General features: G+C 42.8%; 1 protein-coding gene across 1 annotated transcript; it reads right to left on the bottom strand.

The window, feature by feature from the left end:
• Nucleotides 1-2,524: 2,524 nt before the first annotated feature.
• Nucleotides 2,525-14,424, bottom strand: ZNF234 (zinc finger protein 234). Its single transcript, XM_006901107.1, has 3 exons — nt 14,274-14,424; nt 3,670-4,158; nt 2,525-3,540 (listed from the first exon to the last, which is right to left on the bottom strand). The coding sequence occupies exons 1-3, from the start codon at nt 14,422-14,424 to the stop codon at nt 2,525-2,527; spliced, it is 1,656 nt and encodes a 551-aa protein (XP_006901169.1).
• Between the last annotated feature and the right edge of the window lie 793 nt (nt 14,425-15,217).

The following is a 15,217-nucleotide window of genomic DNA, read 5'->3' as shown; positions in this document are numbered from 1 at the left end:
TCACTCAGTCGTTTATAATATGAAATAACTTAAAAAATTAACAGGGTTTAGTGTGTACTGCAAAAAAAAAAATCACATTTTTTTCTTTTTATGGCATGCAGGAATATGGGATAGGTGCATGACATATTAATGTCCTTAAAATATGTCATAGTTCCTGAGTTCAAATCTTATAATAAACCCAAATAAAAATGCTGACAATGATTTATCAATGGTCAATGAAAGGCTGACATCCACCCAAATCACAACAAAAAAAAAATTGGAGAAAAAAACATTTGGCCTTGGTATTGCCCTGTGGTGTGTTACTTTCTATATGCCTCCTAGCCATGATCTGGTAACTTACCCAAATGATCGGGTGAGACTGTGTTTTGTGGCACACCAAGGAGACGAGATAAATTTGCTAATGATAATGAGGTGCACAGACCATTGCAGGGCACTGGTCAGATCTATTATGCCACCATGTTTAAAAGAAGCCAGTCCCCAAGGCCAAGTGGATGTTTGTCTACCATCAACAGAAGCCAGAGGATCTGTGGACCCAGGATTACTGCACTGAGGTTATAGACCAGGAGACAGAGACTAGAACTGACTCCAAATGGCAGAAAGCAGTGGCCACAATGATCAAAGTTCAGCCCAGAGGACTGGCAGGAGAACCAAGTCAGCATGTTTGGTAGGTTCCCATCTCAGAGGAGATAGCTTTATTAGGCAGTCCTGCTGGGGTGGAATAGTTGCTTTCCTCACAAGCACTCCACATGGTGGGAGTTAAAGTGCTTTTTAACACTTCCTGAGAACAGGTGTAAGGCCAAGAGGGGGTCCAGGTGAGCACCTGTCCTAATCAAAGAACTGTATCCTGACTTGTACCTGTTATTTCCAAGATTAACCTGATTGACTGCAACCCGTGACTTTAATAAGCCCTCTAATCTTGGGTACAGTCTGAAAGATGTCTGTGCTTATTGCAGGAAGTTATCAACCACAGGTTTGCAGAGTGTCACAGAAGGATGGCTGGTGCCAAAATAGGTATAAAGATATGTCTGACCTTCACCTCAGTATCAATCAACTTGTCTGGTGATGGGGATTCTCCTCCTAGTTAAATCTGATGCCTTGCCGCCTTCTGCCATTTTTAAAATGTACTGGAAAAGCCCCGGCTTGGCACACTAAATGTTTACTCAGTCTTTCAATATGAATGATTTGTAAAGTTAACTAGCTTTAGTTTATATTGGCAGAAAAATCACAAAATATAATTTGATGTATGCTTTATGCAAGTGCTTCAAGTAAGAAGAAAACTTATCGGAGGAACAAAGGACTTGGTTCCAATTCGACAGCACAACACAACAAAAACCACTGCGTACAGAGCAGACAGGAACTAATTCCAATGACTGTGTTTGGACTCACTGGAAACCTATAGGGCGGAGCAGAGCCACCACCAGGCTTACCTGGCTGTTAGTAATCTTTATCACTAAGACTGCATTACTAACAGACTGTTATGAACTTTATCAAAGCCAGAGGTAGATTCAAACCTCTAACCTTTCCTTTAGCAACCAAATGCCTAACCACTGCACCCCCAGGCAACAATGGTGCTTACTGTTTACCACTGAGGCAGAACCAGACACTAGCTGACTCTCCAGAGTGTTTTCAGAGGCTGTCAATTGCATAGGAGGAGACTGCCCATCTTTCTCCCACAGAGCAGCTGGTGGATTTGAACTGCATGCCTTTGGGATTACAGCACAGTTTCTGACTGTTAGACAGCAGAGCTCCCTATACAGTTACCGCTGTATTTATAGTGCAGATCACAGTATGGAGTGGATTTCTGCATTTTCGCTGATGTTTGTTTCCAAGCATATTAATTTTTACTGGTATACTTTCTGGATAAAAATGTTCACATTTAATTGTTCAAGACCTCCCTCTGATATAACAAATCAGTACCAAGCACACCTAGAATGATAACGCACCAAAGTTCCAACTCTCAGGGAACTGATATTGCTGCTGTTATGTGCCCTGGAGTTGGAACTGACTATTAGCTGACCTTCCCGCAGGTTTTCAGAGGCAGTAAATGACACAGGAAGAGACTGTGCAGATCTACCAGCTACTCCATGAGAGAAGAATGGGCTAGCTCCTCCCTTGTAATTTACTGCCTCTGAAAACCCAGTGGAGAGTCCACTATAGGTCAGTTTCAACTTGACAGCACATGACAAGTTATTACAGGTCAAACCCTTACTCTTCCCAAGGCGTATCTCTCACTCATTGTCTTACAAATGCTTAAGTCCTGTGAGAAACACTGATTGATTGCATTACTTACAAAGGTGCTCGAATGTGTGCATGGCTGAAAGTTCAAGACTAGCAAAAGCAAATGTTTTCTCTTCAGAGACTTGGAAATTACAAAAACTCAGTTTGCATGTAAGTTTGGGTTGGTTTTTTTTTTAAAAAAACCAAACAACTTTATTTTTGAACAAGTCTTTTCTGCAAGGATTCTGAGAAGAAATCCCTCTTGTTTTCAGAAAACATGTGAGGTTTTTTTAAAGAGGTGATCTCGTCAGGAGTCTCCTGCGGGCACCTCTTCTGCTCTGTGAACCCTTTGCTGGTGAGATCGCAGTTGTGGGGGTCGGGTGAAGCCTTTGCCACATATGTCACATCTGCAGGGCTTCACCCCGGTGTGCACGTACTTGTGATGCTGAAGGCCCGAGGCGTAGCGGAAGTGCTTCCCACATTCCCTACAGGCATACGATTTCTCTCCCGTGTGGACCCTCTGGTGCATGTCCCGGTTCAGGCTCCACTTGAAGCCCTTCCCGCACTGCTGGCATTTGTAGGGCTTTTCTTCCTTGTGGACTCTGCGGTGGGCTTGGCGGTGTGAAATCTGGGTGAAGCCCTTCCCACACTCCTCGCATTTGAAGGGCTTCTCTCCACTGTGGACTCGCTGATGGGTCAGGAGGTGGGCGGCCTGCTTGAAGGCCTTGCCGCAGTCCTCACAGGTGAAGGGCTTCTCCCCGGAGTGGACTCTGCCGTGCATCTGAAGGTATTCTTTCGTTCGGAAATATTTCCCACAGTCTCCACACCGGAAGGGCTTTTCTCCACTGTGGACCCTGCGGTGGGTCACCAGCTGTGAGGAGACCTTGAAGCCCTTCCCGCACTGTTCACAGTGAAAAGGCTTCTCTCCCGTGTGGGTTCTGTGATGAGTCTGAAGATTGGATCTACTGCTGAAGTACTTTCCGCACTGCTCACACTGGAATGGTCTTTCTCCATTGTGGACCCTCTGGTGGGAAAAAAGATGGGACGCCTGCCGGAAGTCTATCCCACAGCGCTCACATTTATAGGGCTTCTCTCCTGTGTGGATCCGATAGTGTACTTGGAGGATCTGTCTGGTGCGGAAGTACTTCCCACACTCTTCGCACTTGAATGGCTTTTCGTCGCTGTGGACTCGCTGATGGGTCAGGAGGTGGGCCACCTGCCGGAATCCCATGCCACAGGCCTCGCATTCATAGGGTTTCTCCCCCGTGTGGATCCGAAGATGGACCGTCAGCTTCGATCTGGTGCTAAAGTACTTCATGCACTCTTCGCATTTGAATGGCTTCTCCAAATAAGGCGAAAGAAGTTGTGGGGTGATGCTGAAACCCTTGTCATGATCATACGGTTTCTCTTCGACATGCATTCTGTAGTGAACTTGAAGGTCTGCCCTGTTACTGAAGCCCTTCCCACACTCCTCACATCTGTAAGGTTTCCCTCCCGTGTGCATCAGGCGGTGATTTGTGAGAGCTGCTCTGTGGTGGAAGCTCTTACCACACGCATCACACCTGAACGGTTTCTCTCCAGTGTGGATTCTCTGATGTTCCTGAAACCAGGAGAGGTAAATAAAAGTTCTCCCACACTCCTCGCAATGATAAGGCTTCGCTCCTTGGTGGCCTTTGCAGTGAACATTAAGAGTTGCTCTGTGCTTGAAGCGCTTGCCACATTCCTCACACTTGTAGGGTTTCTCTCCAAGGTGGACATTCGGACGTCTCTGCAGATGTGCACTCTGACCAAACTCCTTCCCCCACTCCTCACGCTTACAGCGGACCCTCCTCACAATGACTCGCTGATGACTGACAAGAGCAGAGCCACACCCAACACTTTTTTCACTCTCCTTCCAAGGGCAAGAGTTCTCGTCAATGTGAATAACAGACAGTGGTCTTCCTGCAACCAGAGAGGGAGAATCGCCTTGCTTACAGAATTGAGGTTCACTTATCACGAAATTGTCATCTCTCGTGAAATAGCTTGTGATCTGTTTCCAGATATGTGAGCTGGAAAGATCCTGATGTGTGGTCTCCAGTGGCCTGGGGATCTTGCCTCCTGTAAGAATAGGAAATTAAGAGATGTTGACTGGTGGAGGATTGTTCAGTACTTTCAATATCTCCCACTCTGATAATCAATGAGGCATTACCGAATCAAGAGAATGTTAACTGCGTACCATGCTCTCTACCTGCCTCCAACCCATTAACAAGATCCAGTGCTGGTCTTAAGCGCCTTCAAGTCAGAAACAACTCACAGCTGGGCCTCCAGCAGGTTTTTGGAGACTCTTTATCCTGCAGAGCAGCTGGTGGATTTGAACAGTCAGCCTTTAGGTTGGCAGCAGAATTCCCTACCAACTAGGCCACCAGAGTTCCTTATAAGATCCAACAGCTAAAACCCAAGCAACACTGTGATGTACAATTTAAAAATCAAACCACTAATACAAAAAATGGAGGACGTGACAAGAATTGCTAACTTTATGTTATTTCCACAGAACTCCACTCACTGTGACCTCTGTAGAGGTCAGCCAGTCGTTATGACTACCTATGAGTACACAGGGACTGACTCACACTTAGGAGTTAAGTGGACTGCAAGGTAGATGAGGTAGAAAAATCAAGTGGAAAAGAAATCATCAAAATAATATGCTTTGTTGTATTTCTTTTCATGAAATTAAAATTTTTTTAAAGAAATTTTCATGAAAAGCAGTAACACAAAGTTTGCATATCATTAGGTTTGGGATATTTTTTCCTCCAAAGAACTTCTAAATGAAGGTGATGACAAGCACACACTAAGAAATCTTAAAAGAAGTGACAGTCATTTTAGAATGCACCTCAGAAATAAAGACAGTGAGGTGGGCTCACACATAATTCAGGCATGTTATCAGGAGGAACGTGATTTATTCACAGCAATACCTTAGAAATATAAACACAGGCTATACACATGGATTTCACCAGATGGTACACACAGGAATCAGATTGATTACATCTGTTGAAGGAATCATTGGAGAAGTTCAATATCAGCAATGAAAAGTAGGACAGGTGCTGATTATGGAACAGACCATCAACTACTCAGATGCAAGTTCAAATTCAAGTTAAAAAAGTTAAATCATGGCAGGCTCTGATGGCCCAGTGGCAAGAAGCTGCACTTCAATCCCAGAGGAGTGCAGTTCGAATCCACCAGATGCTCTGCTGAAGGAGGAGGAACAATCTCCTCCTGTCCCAGTCAGATCTGATTTGACAGTACACACAGACACACAAAATACTTTAAGAAAAGAAAAAAGTTAAATCATATCCATAAGACTCAAAAGTTGATCTTGAGTCTATCTCCCCTGAATTTAAAAACCAACTCAGAAAGAGGTTTGAGGCCTTGAATACTAACAAACGAAGACCAGATGAGCTGTGGGAAGTTATCAAGAAAATTCATAAGGAAATCCAAGTTCTTTATAAACTTACAATAAAATATCAATTAAAAAAATAATTCAAAAAATAATTCGTGAAGAATGCAAAAGGTCATTACACAGACAGAGGAGGAAGAAAAGACCAAAATGGACATCAGAATAGACTGAATATTGCCCTGGAGTGCTGAGAAGCTGAAGCAAAGGGAAAAAATCTAAAAGTTAAGAAGCTGAACAGAAGATTTCAAAGAGCAGCTCAGGAATAGAGGGCAAAATATTATAATGAAATGTGAAAAAGGAGCTGGAGTCGGAAAATCAAAAGAGCTGCACTCGCTTGGCATATCTTGTGTTGTTTTTTATTTGTTGGGTTTTTTTTCGCTTGGCATATCTTAAGCTGATGGAATTCAAGAACAAAGGAACAAGTTCAAGTCACAGGTTGCAATGCTTAAGGGTGCTATGGGCAGAATGTTAAATGATTCAGGAAGCATTACAAGAAGATGAAGGAATATACAGAGTCATTGTATCAAAAAGAATTGGATGACAAATTTCAAGAAAGAACATTTGATTAAGGGGTAATGGTGATGAAGGACAAAGTTCAGACTGCTCTGAAGGAGTTGGCAAAAAATAAAGCCCCAGGAATTGATGGAATACCAACTGATGTATTTCAACAAACAGATGCTGCCTTGGACGTGCTCACTATATGTGCCAAGAAACCTGGAGGATGACTACATGGCCAGCTGACTGGAAGAGATCTGTATTTATTCCAATTCCAAAAAAATATGACCCAACAAGAGTGTAGAATTATCAAACAATACCACTAATATCACACACAAGCAAGATCCTGCTGAAGATTATCTAAAAACGACTGGAACAACAGAAAACTGCCAGATGTGCAAACTGGGTTTAGAAGAGGCTGTGGCACAAGGTACATCATAGCCAAAATTAGATGGCTCTTGGCAGAATGCAAAAAGTACCAGAGGATCAAATCCACGGTTCAAATCCACAAGATGCTCTGCCGGAGAAGGAGGGACGATTTCCTCCTGTACCAGTCAGATCTGATTTAAAAAAATACTTAAAAAAAAAAAGTACCAGAGGAATGTCTATCTGTGTTTCATTGACTATGCAAAGGCATTTGACTGTGTGGATCACAACAAACTGTGGCTAACACTGAGGAAAATGGGAATTCCAGTACAATGAATGTGCTTATGTGAAATATATACTTGGACCAGGAAGCAGACCTCAGAACAGAGCAGCGAAACACTGAATGGTTCAAAATCAGGAAAGGAGTGCAACAGGGATGCATCCTGCCTCCATAACTTTTCAATCTATATACAGAATAGATCATTTGGGAGGCTGGGCTTTATGAGGAAGAATATGGCGTCAGGATTGGAGGAAGATTCATCAACAACCCATGTTTGAAGAGGACCTGAAACACTGGCTGCAGAAGGTCAAGGACTCTAGTCTTCAATATGGATTGAAGTTCAACATCAAGAAGACAAAGATTCTCACCACTGGGTCAATTGGCAGCACGATGATAGATGGAGAAGAGATTGAGGTTGTAATAAGTACAGCTTGCTCGGCTCCACAATCAACACTCTCTAGAACCAACAGTTAGGAAATCAAAAGATGAATTGCACTGGAAAAATCTGCTGTCAGGGACCTCTCCAGAGTACTGAGAAGCAAAGATATCAGTGTAGAGACTAAGGTGCGCTTAATCCAGGACATGGTCTTCGTAATTACTTGCTATGCATCAGAGAGCTGGACAAAGACTAAAAATGACAGAAGAATTGATGCCTTTGAATTGTGGTACTGGAGAAGAGTCTTGAATATATCATAGACCACCAAGAAAACAAATAGGTCTGTCTTGGAGAGGGTGAAACCAAGTTTCTCCTCAGAGGCTAGGATTTTGAAGCTCCGTCTCAAATACTTTGGGCATGTGGCCAGAGAGACTGGTCCTTGGAGAAGGACATCATGCTTGGAAGGGTGGAGGGATGGCACAGAAGATAAAGACCCCAGATGAGATGGATAGCAATAGTAACTGGGTCAATGAGGGTAGGTGTGTCATAATTAGTGAGACTGGATCAGGACAGGGCAGGGCAGGGTTCAGAGCTGCTGTACATACGGTCACTACGGGTTGCAGGTGACTTGACAGCACATAACAACAACGATCAAGAGGAACTAGTCCCTGGAGAAGAACATCATGCTTGGTACCAAAACAATGAAAAAAAGTAAAAAATGATGGACTGATGCAGTGGCTATAATAATGGGCTCAGGCCAAGGGGCAAGTGTGGGGCCAGTGGAGGAGGAGCCAGTGGTGCGTTGTGGTCAGAATCAATATGGGTCAGAGGCATATGTCTGAACACACATTAATTAGTGTAGAACTGTCTTGGTTGAATACTGGACAGAAATGAGGCATATAAAAAGGTAGGCCCTAGCTTTGCGCAGTGGCAATATCGTAGCCAGTGAGGTTTATCCGAGAAAAAAAAAAAAGGTAGGCCCTTTTTCAGGGCCTGCCAAGAAATTTTTCCCATGATAACAGAACGGTAAAAAGCTGAAGTGATAACATACGCTCTTCTGAAACTAGGTAGTAATTCAGACCTTCATAATCTCCAGGGCAACAGAAGAAGCTGAATTTTAGAAGTACAGAGAGTTCTGAGTAGAAGGAAAGGAACAATACATAGTGGGACTGTGAGAGAGCAAACCTTATTAAAGGGAGAAATGCTTTGCTTGAACTCTGCCCAGACATGACCTAATTATAGCCACTCAGACATGACTTAATTACAGCCGTTCAGGCAACATCCAACCACGTGGATGTCCATGGCTGAGAGAGTTCAGAAATCCCAATCAGAGAATGGGAGGCCATGGATGAAGCAGAGTCCCACACGCAGTGTGTATCTCATGTCTCTTATATACACAGTGACAGCCATCCCAGTCATAGATAACAGCACAGTATAAATAGCGTACCATGAGCATGTCTTTCTTGGCAGTCACAAGAACCAGTTACATCAGTGGCTCTGTATTGTACTGTATTGCACTTCCTATCTAAAAGGCACACCATGTAACAGTATATACTTTGACTTGCAGGCAGCAGTATCCAGTTTCTCCCTTGCATTCTATTGGATACTGTATCGTTATCTCTTGCCACACCAACTCCAAGGGAGTCTGCGTGACAAAATCACCGGATTGAGGTGAAAAAACTTCAAGGAAGTCAGCCTCTCGGAATGTGTGCTTTCTCCATGATTGTTCTTGGCCTTTCTGTAATTTCTCTTCTATTGCCTCTTTGTGTTTTTTATGTGGGACAGGGGGAGAAGGCTGTGTTCTTTACACAAAGTGTTCCTACTAAAAGTTTGTTAGATGTTCCCAAAAAGAACTAAATGGAGGTGACGACTTTAATATGCAAACATTACCTCCAGTTCTTTTAGCATTACTAAAACTTTTCAAGAATAATATGATTTTAGGGGAATCCATGGATGCATTATAACAAAAAGAATTAGTGGTGGAAATCCCAAAGACGACCACCCCAGAGATTCCTAGATTTCTAGGGTTTATAAGAACTCCTTCAAAGGAAAAACCCTTGCTCCCCACCACGAGAACAACAGGTGGAAGAATTGTTTATCTATTAGGTAATGGTTGTTTGTGGCAGCCCTCTATTGGGAGAGGCCCTTACAGAATTCCAAAGCCTACATACAGATAAACCTCTTCCATATACTGGAGAACATTATGAATTTTAATGCAAAACACCCTGATGGTTTTGTGTCTTGGGATATATTTTTCAAAAGGTTTGAAAGTGACCAGAGGGAAGATGTTATGCGAGGTATAAGTGGTAAAATAAGTCATGAAACATGAGATTGGGATGATGAATTTTGGCGATATTATGACCCAAAACATCCTTTGTATGAACCTAACCCCCCTTATTGAAATAGTAATCACCCCTGAAATAATGGAAAGTGTAAAAAGTGTTGTCTCTTGAATGGAAATAAATATTGTAAATTCAGCTAAAAATGTAAAATGTATCAGCTTAAATTTAAAATGTAACTTTTTTACTTTGTAACTTCGTAACCCAAACAAGTTGGAAAACAGGTTGAAGAACAGGTTTAAGAAAATGTTTAAGCAAAAAGCCATTGTCTACCAAGCTCTCCAACTACCAAGGAACCGTGACCATAAAGAATAGCTGTCCATGCTCTCCAATTCCAAGAAACCATGACCATAAAGAATAGCTATGTGCAAGAAAATAATGTAAACTTTATTCTTACTTTTGTTGTCTTTTTGGCTATTGTTAAGCCCCTAATTGTAAAAATGGGATATAAATGTATCATGCTAAATGCAATAGGAAGGAAAGAAGGAAGAAAGAAGAAGGAGAATTAGAATGACTTAGAATTAAAATCATCAAGATCACTTGACTGTTTGTCTTGTGTTCTTTCATCGTCCCTTTGCCGAACTTCTACCCACCTTCATGTTCCCTCTTCGAGACCCTAGACCTCAGGCTTACAAGCCCCTCCCGACTGGAGCAGCCCGTGGCAATCTCTGTCATTTAATTTTCTTTCAGAAATACTACCATGGTGCCTGAATGCAGCCAACCCAGTGTGAGGGCAAACAGCAGCAAAAGGCAGAGAGAGATCGATTTGGGAGTGAAACAAAAGGTATTAAACATCACAGGGGGGAAATATTGGTGAGGGTGACCATCCACAATTTAGCCGTGTTATATTCAATAATCACCATGATCCTCAGACACAAAGAACAAATTCTCTAAGCTGTTAAAGGATTACTCCACAGAAAGGTACAAGTCTAGAGGCTGTGGGAGGGGCCTGCATCAGACTGGGAGAAAGCACCCATGTGGACTGAAGACCACACAGATGGAGGTCTGGAGGACCATACAAAAAGCTGGACCAATGATACCAGATTCACGCAGAGTTATACACTGCACTTGTGAAATGTCAGTATGGACATTAACCAACCTAACCTAACTTTACATTAGCCTAACCTTACTACTCTAGACAGTCCTTTACTTTGTTAAGGTCTGCTCTTAAGAGCCAGTCAGTCCATCAAGGAGTTCAACAAAAATATAAGCCCTATCTATGGTCAATTGTTGTCAAGGACACTCCCAAAATGCTCAAGAGCAACAATGTCCATTTAAAGACTAAAATGCGCCTGATCCAAGCCATTTCATTACTTCCTGTGCATCTGAAGTTGGACAGTGAATAAGGATGACAGAAGATGAACTAGATATCTTTGAGTTATGGCACTGGAGTGAAATCACTAAATATCATGGACTCTCAAAAGAGCAAACAAGTCTGTCTTAGAGGTAGTGGAACCAAGATGCTTCTGAGAGGCAGGGATGGTAAAGGTTGACCTTCCATACTTTAGGCATATTATCAGGAGAGACCCATCCTTGGAAGAAGAAATCACCCTGGAAAAGGTGGAAGGTCAGAGAAAGTGAGGAAGACCCAGGGACAGGTGTTCAAATTCATCAGCTGCTCTGCAGGAGAAAGACAGGCAAGCTCCTCTCATGTGATTTACAGCCTCTGAAAACTCAATGGACAGTCAGCTATGAGTCAGTGACAGCAGTTAAGTGTTTACTGATTACTCTGTAAGACCTCTGGTGTGGGAAGCTGAATATCAAATTTAATATTAATAAACCAAATGCTCTATCAGGATATGAGGGAGGCGTAATACAAGCTGGAGTTCACCTTGAGGCACTAAGGCATTCCTTAAGAGCTTCTTAGTTTGTATTTACTGAATCCCTCCCTCCTGAGATAAGCAAAAGGTAAACAATAGAGAAGAACTCTATTTGCCAAAGACTTCCCCATGATCCTATGTTTTTGTTTCCTACTCCCTTGTCTTTTTCCTTTGTTTACCTTCCTGATGTTTCTCCATAAATACAGAGAGGCGTGGCTTGAGCACTTCAGTTCATGGAACTGCTGGCCCCTGTCTTTTATGCTTGCTGTTTTATCTCATTCCTGGTTGTCTGTCTCATTATTAATAATTATAAATATACTTTCCCTTGGTCTACAACACTCTGGAGTGTTGTGTTTTGGTTTTTTTCCCTTTTCCTAAAGTCTGTGGTAAGGGGTTGTGCTGCCAACCTAAAGGCAGGTATCCACCAGCAGCTCCTCCAGAGAAAGATGGGTGGTCTCCTCCTGTGGTATTTACAGCTTCTGAAAACCCTGTGGAGTTCTGACTTGGTCTGACTCAACAGCAATTAGTCAACTCAGTGTCTCAGGAGAGGGCACCAGAAGTCTCGTGTAAAAAAAAAAAAGTTTTGCACTCCAGAAATGCATGTGCTCCTCCAGGAAAGTCAGTGTGGCCCAGGGGGCACATTACTCAGCAGAGCTGCAACCACACACACATGTTGTCCTAGGATCAAGTGCACGTGCACGCACACGTGCATGCACTCAGGGCACCACAGGGAGAACCAGGTATTCCTTACAAGAACCAGTGTTGTGCCACAGCCTTGTTCACTCTGCTTTGGCATCTCCACGGCTCAGGAAGACAGAAAAGCCCCTCTATACAGTAACCTTAGTTAACAAGATCCGTAGGTCTACAGATCTGGAGAGATGCCTGCCATGTATGAGAAACACTCAAAGCCTGAAAGAGACGCTGAGAAACAAGATGTAGAATTCTTTCACCTGGAGGTCACATTTCAGGAGGGAGAGAAAGGTGATAAACAGAAAGCCAAGCATACATGTAATGACGACAGGAAGTAGAGAGGAGAGAGAATAAGCAGGGTGTGCGGATAAGGCTTCTTTCCCAATATTAAAAGCGTGCAGAGACCTGAATAGAAGGGGGCTGGGATGACGTGGAGGCAGAAGAATTCCAGGCAGGGAGGGCAAGTAAAAGGCTCTGAGACAGATCATATACTAGGCAGGATAACAACCCTACAAAGATTTCCAAACCCTAATACCCAGACTATTAGCAGAGGAGGGTTTCAATCCACCCATCTCTGTGTTACGGGCACAACACACTTCCACTGTGTCACTCCCTACAAACAGAAGACAAAATTCTGCTTGGCTGCTAAAAGAGAAGATGACTTGAAGCACTTACCGATCAAAGCCTACATCCTTCAATTTGGATTACATCTCAACATCAAGAAAACAAAAGTCCTCACCACTGGATTAACAGGCAACATCGTGATGGATGGTGAAAAGATTGAAGTTGCCAAGGATTTAATTTTACTTGGATCTGAAATAACACCCATGGTAGCAGCAGTCAAAAAAATTAAAAAAGACATGGTGCATGGGGGGAAATCTGTCAAGGACTTCTTTAAAGTGCTAAAGAGCAAGGAGAGAAGTTTAAAGTGCACCTGACCCCAGTCATGGTTTTTTAAGTTGCTTCCTATGCAACTGGAAGTGGGACAATGAATAAGGAAGAGTGAATAAGAATCCATGCCTTTGAATTGAACTGTTGGCAGGAAGAAGTGTGTGTGTGTGTGTGTGTGTGTGTGTGTGTGTGTGTGTGTGTGTGTGTGTGTGTGTTTTTTATATATATATATATATATATACACACACATACACCCAGTACTTGCTGTCTGCATAGTCCAATGACTTTAGAGACCTCCAGAAACTAGAGAAAATGAAGCAAGGAAATCAATTTCCCTTACAAACTCCAGAAGTGAAAGGAGCACAGCCCATAACTTTGCTTTAGCCCAGTGAAACAGATGTTTACTTTCTGACCTACACAATTATAAGGAATTGAATCTGCGTTGCTTTAAACCCTCAAGCTATAGTACTTATTTTTTAATAGCAGCAGCTAGAGACTAATAGAGCATATCTGTTACATCTGAGAAAAAAAAATAGACAATATGGTAGGGACACAACAAGCAATAACAAAAAGACCATGTATTCAGAGAGGAGGCAGGGCCTCAAGTCCAGAGGACACAGGATGCTCCAAGCTACTTTAAGAAGTTTGAGTAATGAGCTAAGTGGACTTGCATTTCCCACGGAATACTCTGGAGGTTTCTAGAGACAAATTTAGGAAGAAGAGGGTTCACATAGGGAATTCCACACAAAGGCGAGGGCCACTAGACATGTCTGTTAGCTTGGATCAAGGGAAGGCGTTAAGGAGGCAGAGAGTAAAATAGATGGATGAGTATCTATGAGGCTTCCGAGGTGTTCGAAATTTCCTACGGCTGAATTGCTCTTTTCACCTAAAGCCTTCTTCCTCTTTGTAAGTGATATATATATCAAGTTTAAAGACTTGGAGTGCAATGAACATGATAAGTCACAGACTAGAAATAAACACGACAGGTACAATTTACTAGAAATTTTAGGTCCTACTGCATATTCATTAACTAATAAAAAATAGTGTTTTTCAAAACATTTTTCCAAGATGAAGCATTTGGAATAATTTCAAGACCCAAACAATAACTACATTACTAATGTACAGGTCCACCCACTTCTAAACCAGTGTCTTCAGTAGCTCTCTTTGCTCCCTGAATCCCACACTACAGTCATGGCCAAAGACTGTGTTAAGTATGTTCCTTCCTTTCTTCCTAAGAATCCTGGATATTTTCTACTCTTATTTCATAAAAAATTCATTCATAGGAGAGTCAGTTCCCAGAACTCAGGTGACTAGAAAAAAAAAAATTCAAAAAAGAGATAAACACACGTTAGAGGGAGGCTGTCCTCACCCACTGACTCCAGGTTCCGGAAGTTCTCCAGCATCACATCCTGGTAGAGCTTCTTCTGAGCAGGGTCCAGCAGCTCCAGCTCCTCTTCAGTGAAGACCACGGCCACGTCCTTGAACGTCATTGATTTCTGCAACACCAAGCACAAGTTCATCCTGTCTCAGAACCACTGTCCACCTCAAGAGGCCGTGAAGACTTGGTGGGGGAAGGTGGCCTAGGTGATGAGGAACATGAGTCACTGTGTAGATGTCTCAGCCCTTCCTCCTGTATCCTCCCACTGCCATACACTCACCTTCTACAGATTCACCCAGAGTTCAGCACTCAATGAAAGCTCTTGTATTTTTACTCCATTTCTTCATTTGTTTTGTAAAGTGCCTTCAAGCGGACTAAGACTCATAGTGACAATGAAACTGAGCCCTGTCCTATCCTGTGCCATCCTGACCATCTCTGACATAACTGGGCTCTCCTTTAGAGTCACTGGGTCAATCTGTCTCGTTGAGGGTCTTCCCTTCCTTCATTGACCTTTTATCACCAATTGCCTGTCAATTTATTTTTAATACACCTGACAGCACTCCTTGCCTTCTACTACACCGACTGTAGTGTTAGTTGTAGTTGTTAAGGTACCAACATTAACAGCCCAGTATTCAGTATGTTCCGACACACAACTGACCTTCCTACAGGTTTCCAGAGGCCTGCAAATCCCAAGGGAGGAGGTGATCACCCATCTTTCTCCAGCAGAGCAGTTAGTGGATTAAAACTGTAATTCCAGAACTGGGATGGGGGAGGGGAGGGGGCAGGCAGGGAGAAAGTTGTATCAATGAATGGAAATCCAAAGTCTCTGTAAATTTTCATTAAAATTAATAATAATACAGAGGTGCACGGTTCAAATCCACCAGATGCTCTGCCGGGGAAGGAGGGACAATCTCCTCCTGTACCAGTCAGATCCG

The sequence above is a fragment of the Elephantulus edwardii genome, unplaced genomic scaffold (assembly GCF_000299155.1).
Source record: "Elephantulus edwardii isolate Elephantulus edwardi_28Jun2011 unplaced genomic scaffold, EleEdw1.0 scaffold00308, whole genome shotgun sequence".
NCBI lineage: Eukaryota > Metazoa > Chordata > Mammalia > Macroscelidea > Macroscelididae > Elephantulus > Elephantulus edwardii.
Note: the sequence above shows the minus strand (reverse complement) of the source record. Positions and strands in the feature narration are given on the sequence as shown.

What these genes read in the sequence shown, in the direction of transcription:
- ZNF234 (XM_006901107.1), bottom strand. Translation starts at nt 14,424, where the DNA reads ATGAACTTGTGCTTGGTGTTGCAGAAATCAATGACGTTCAAGGACGTG. An exon ending in CCGGAACCTGGAGTCAGTGG is followed by an intron (nt 4,159 to 14,273) that starts GTGAGGACAGCC and finishes CTCTGGTTGCAG; the next exon opens with GAAGACCACTGTCTGTTATT. An exon ending in GGAGTGTGGGAAGGGCTTCA is followed by an intron (nt 3,541 to 3,669) that starts GTAACAGGGCAG and finishes TCAAATGCGAAG; the next exon opens with AGTGCATGAAGTACTTTAGC.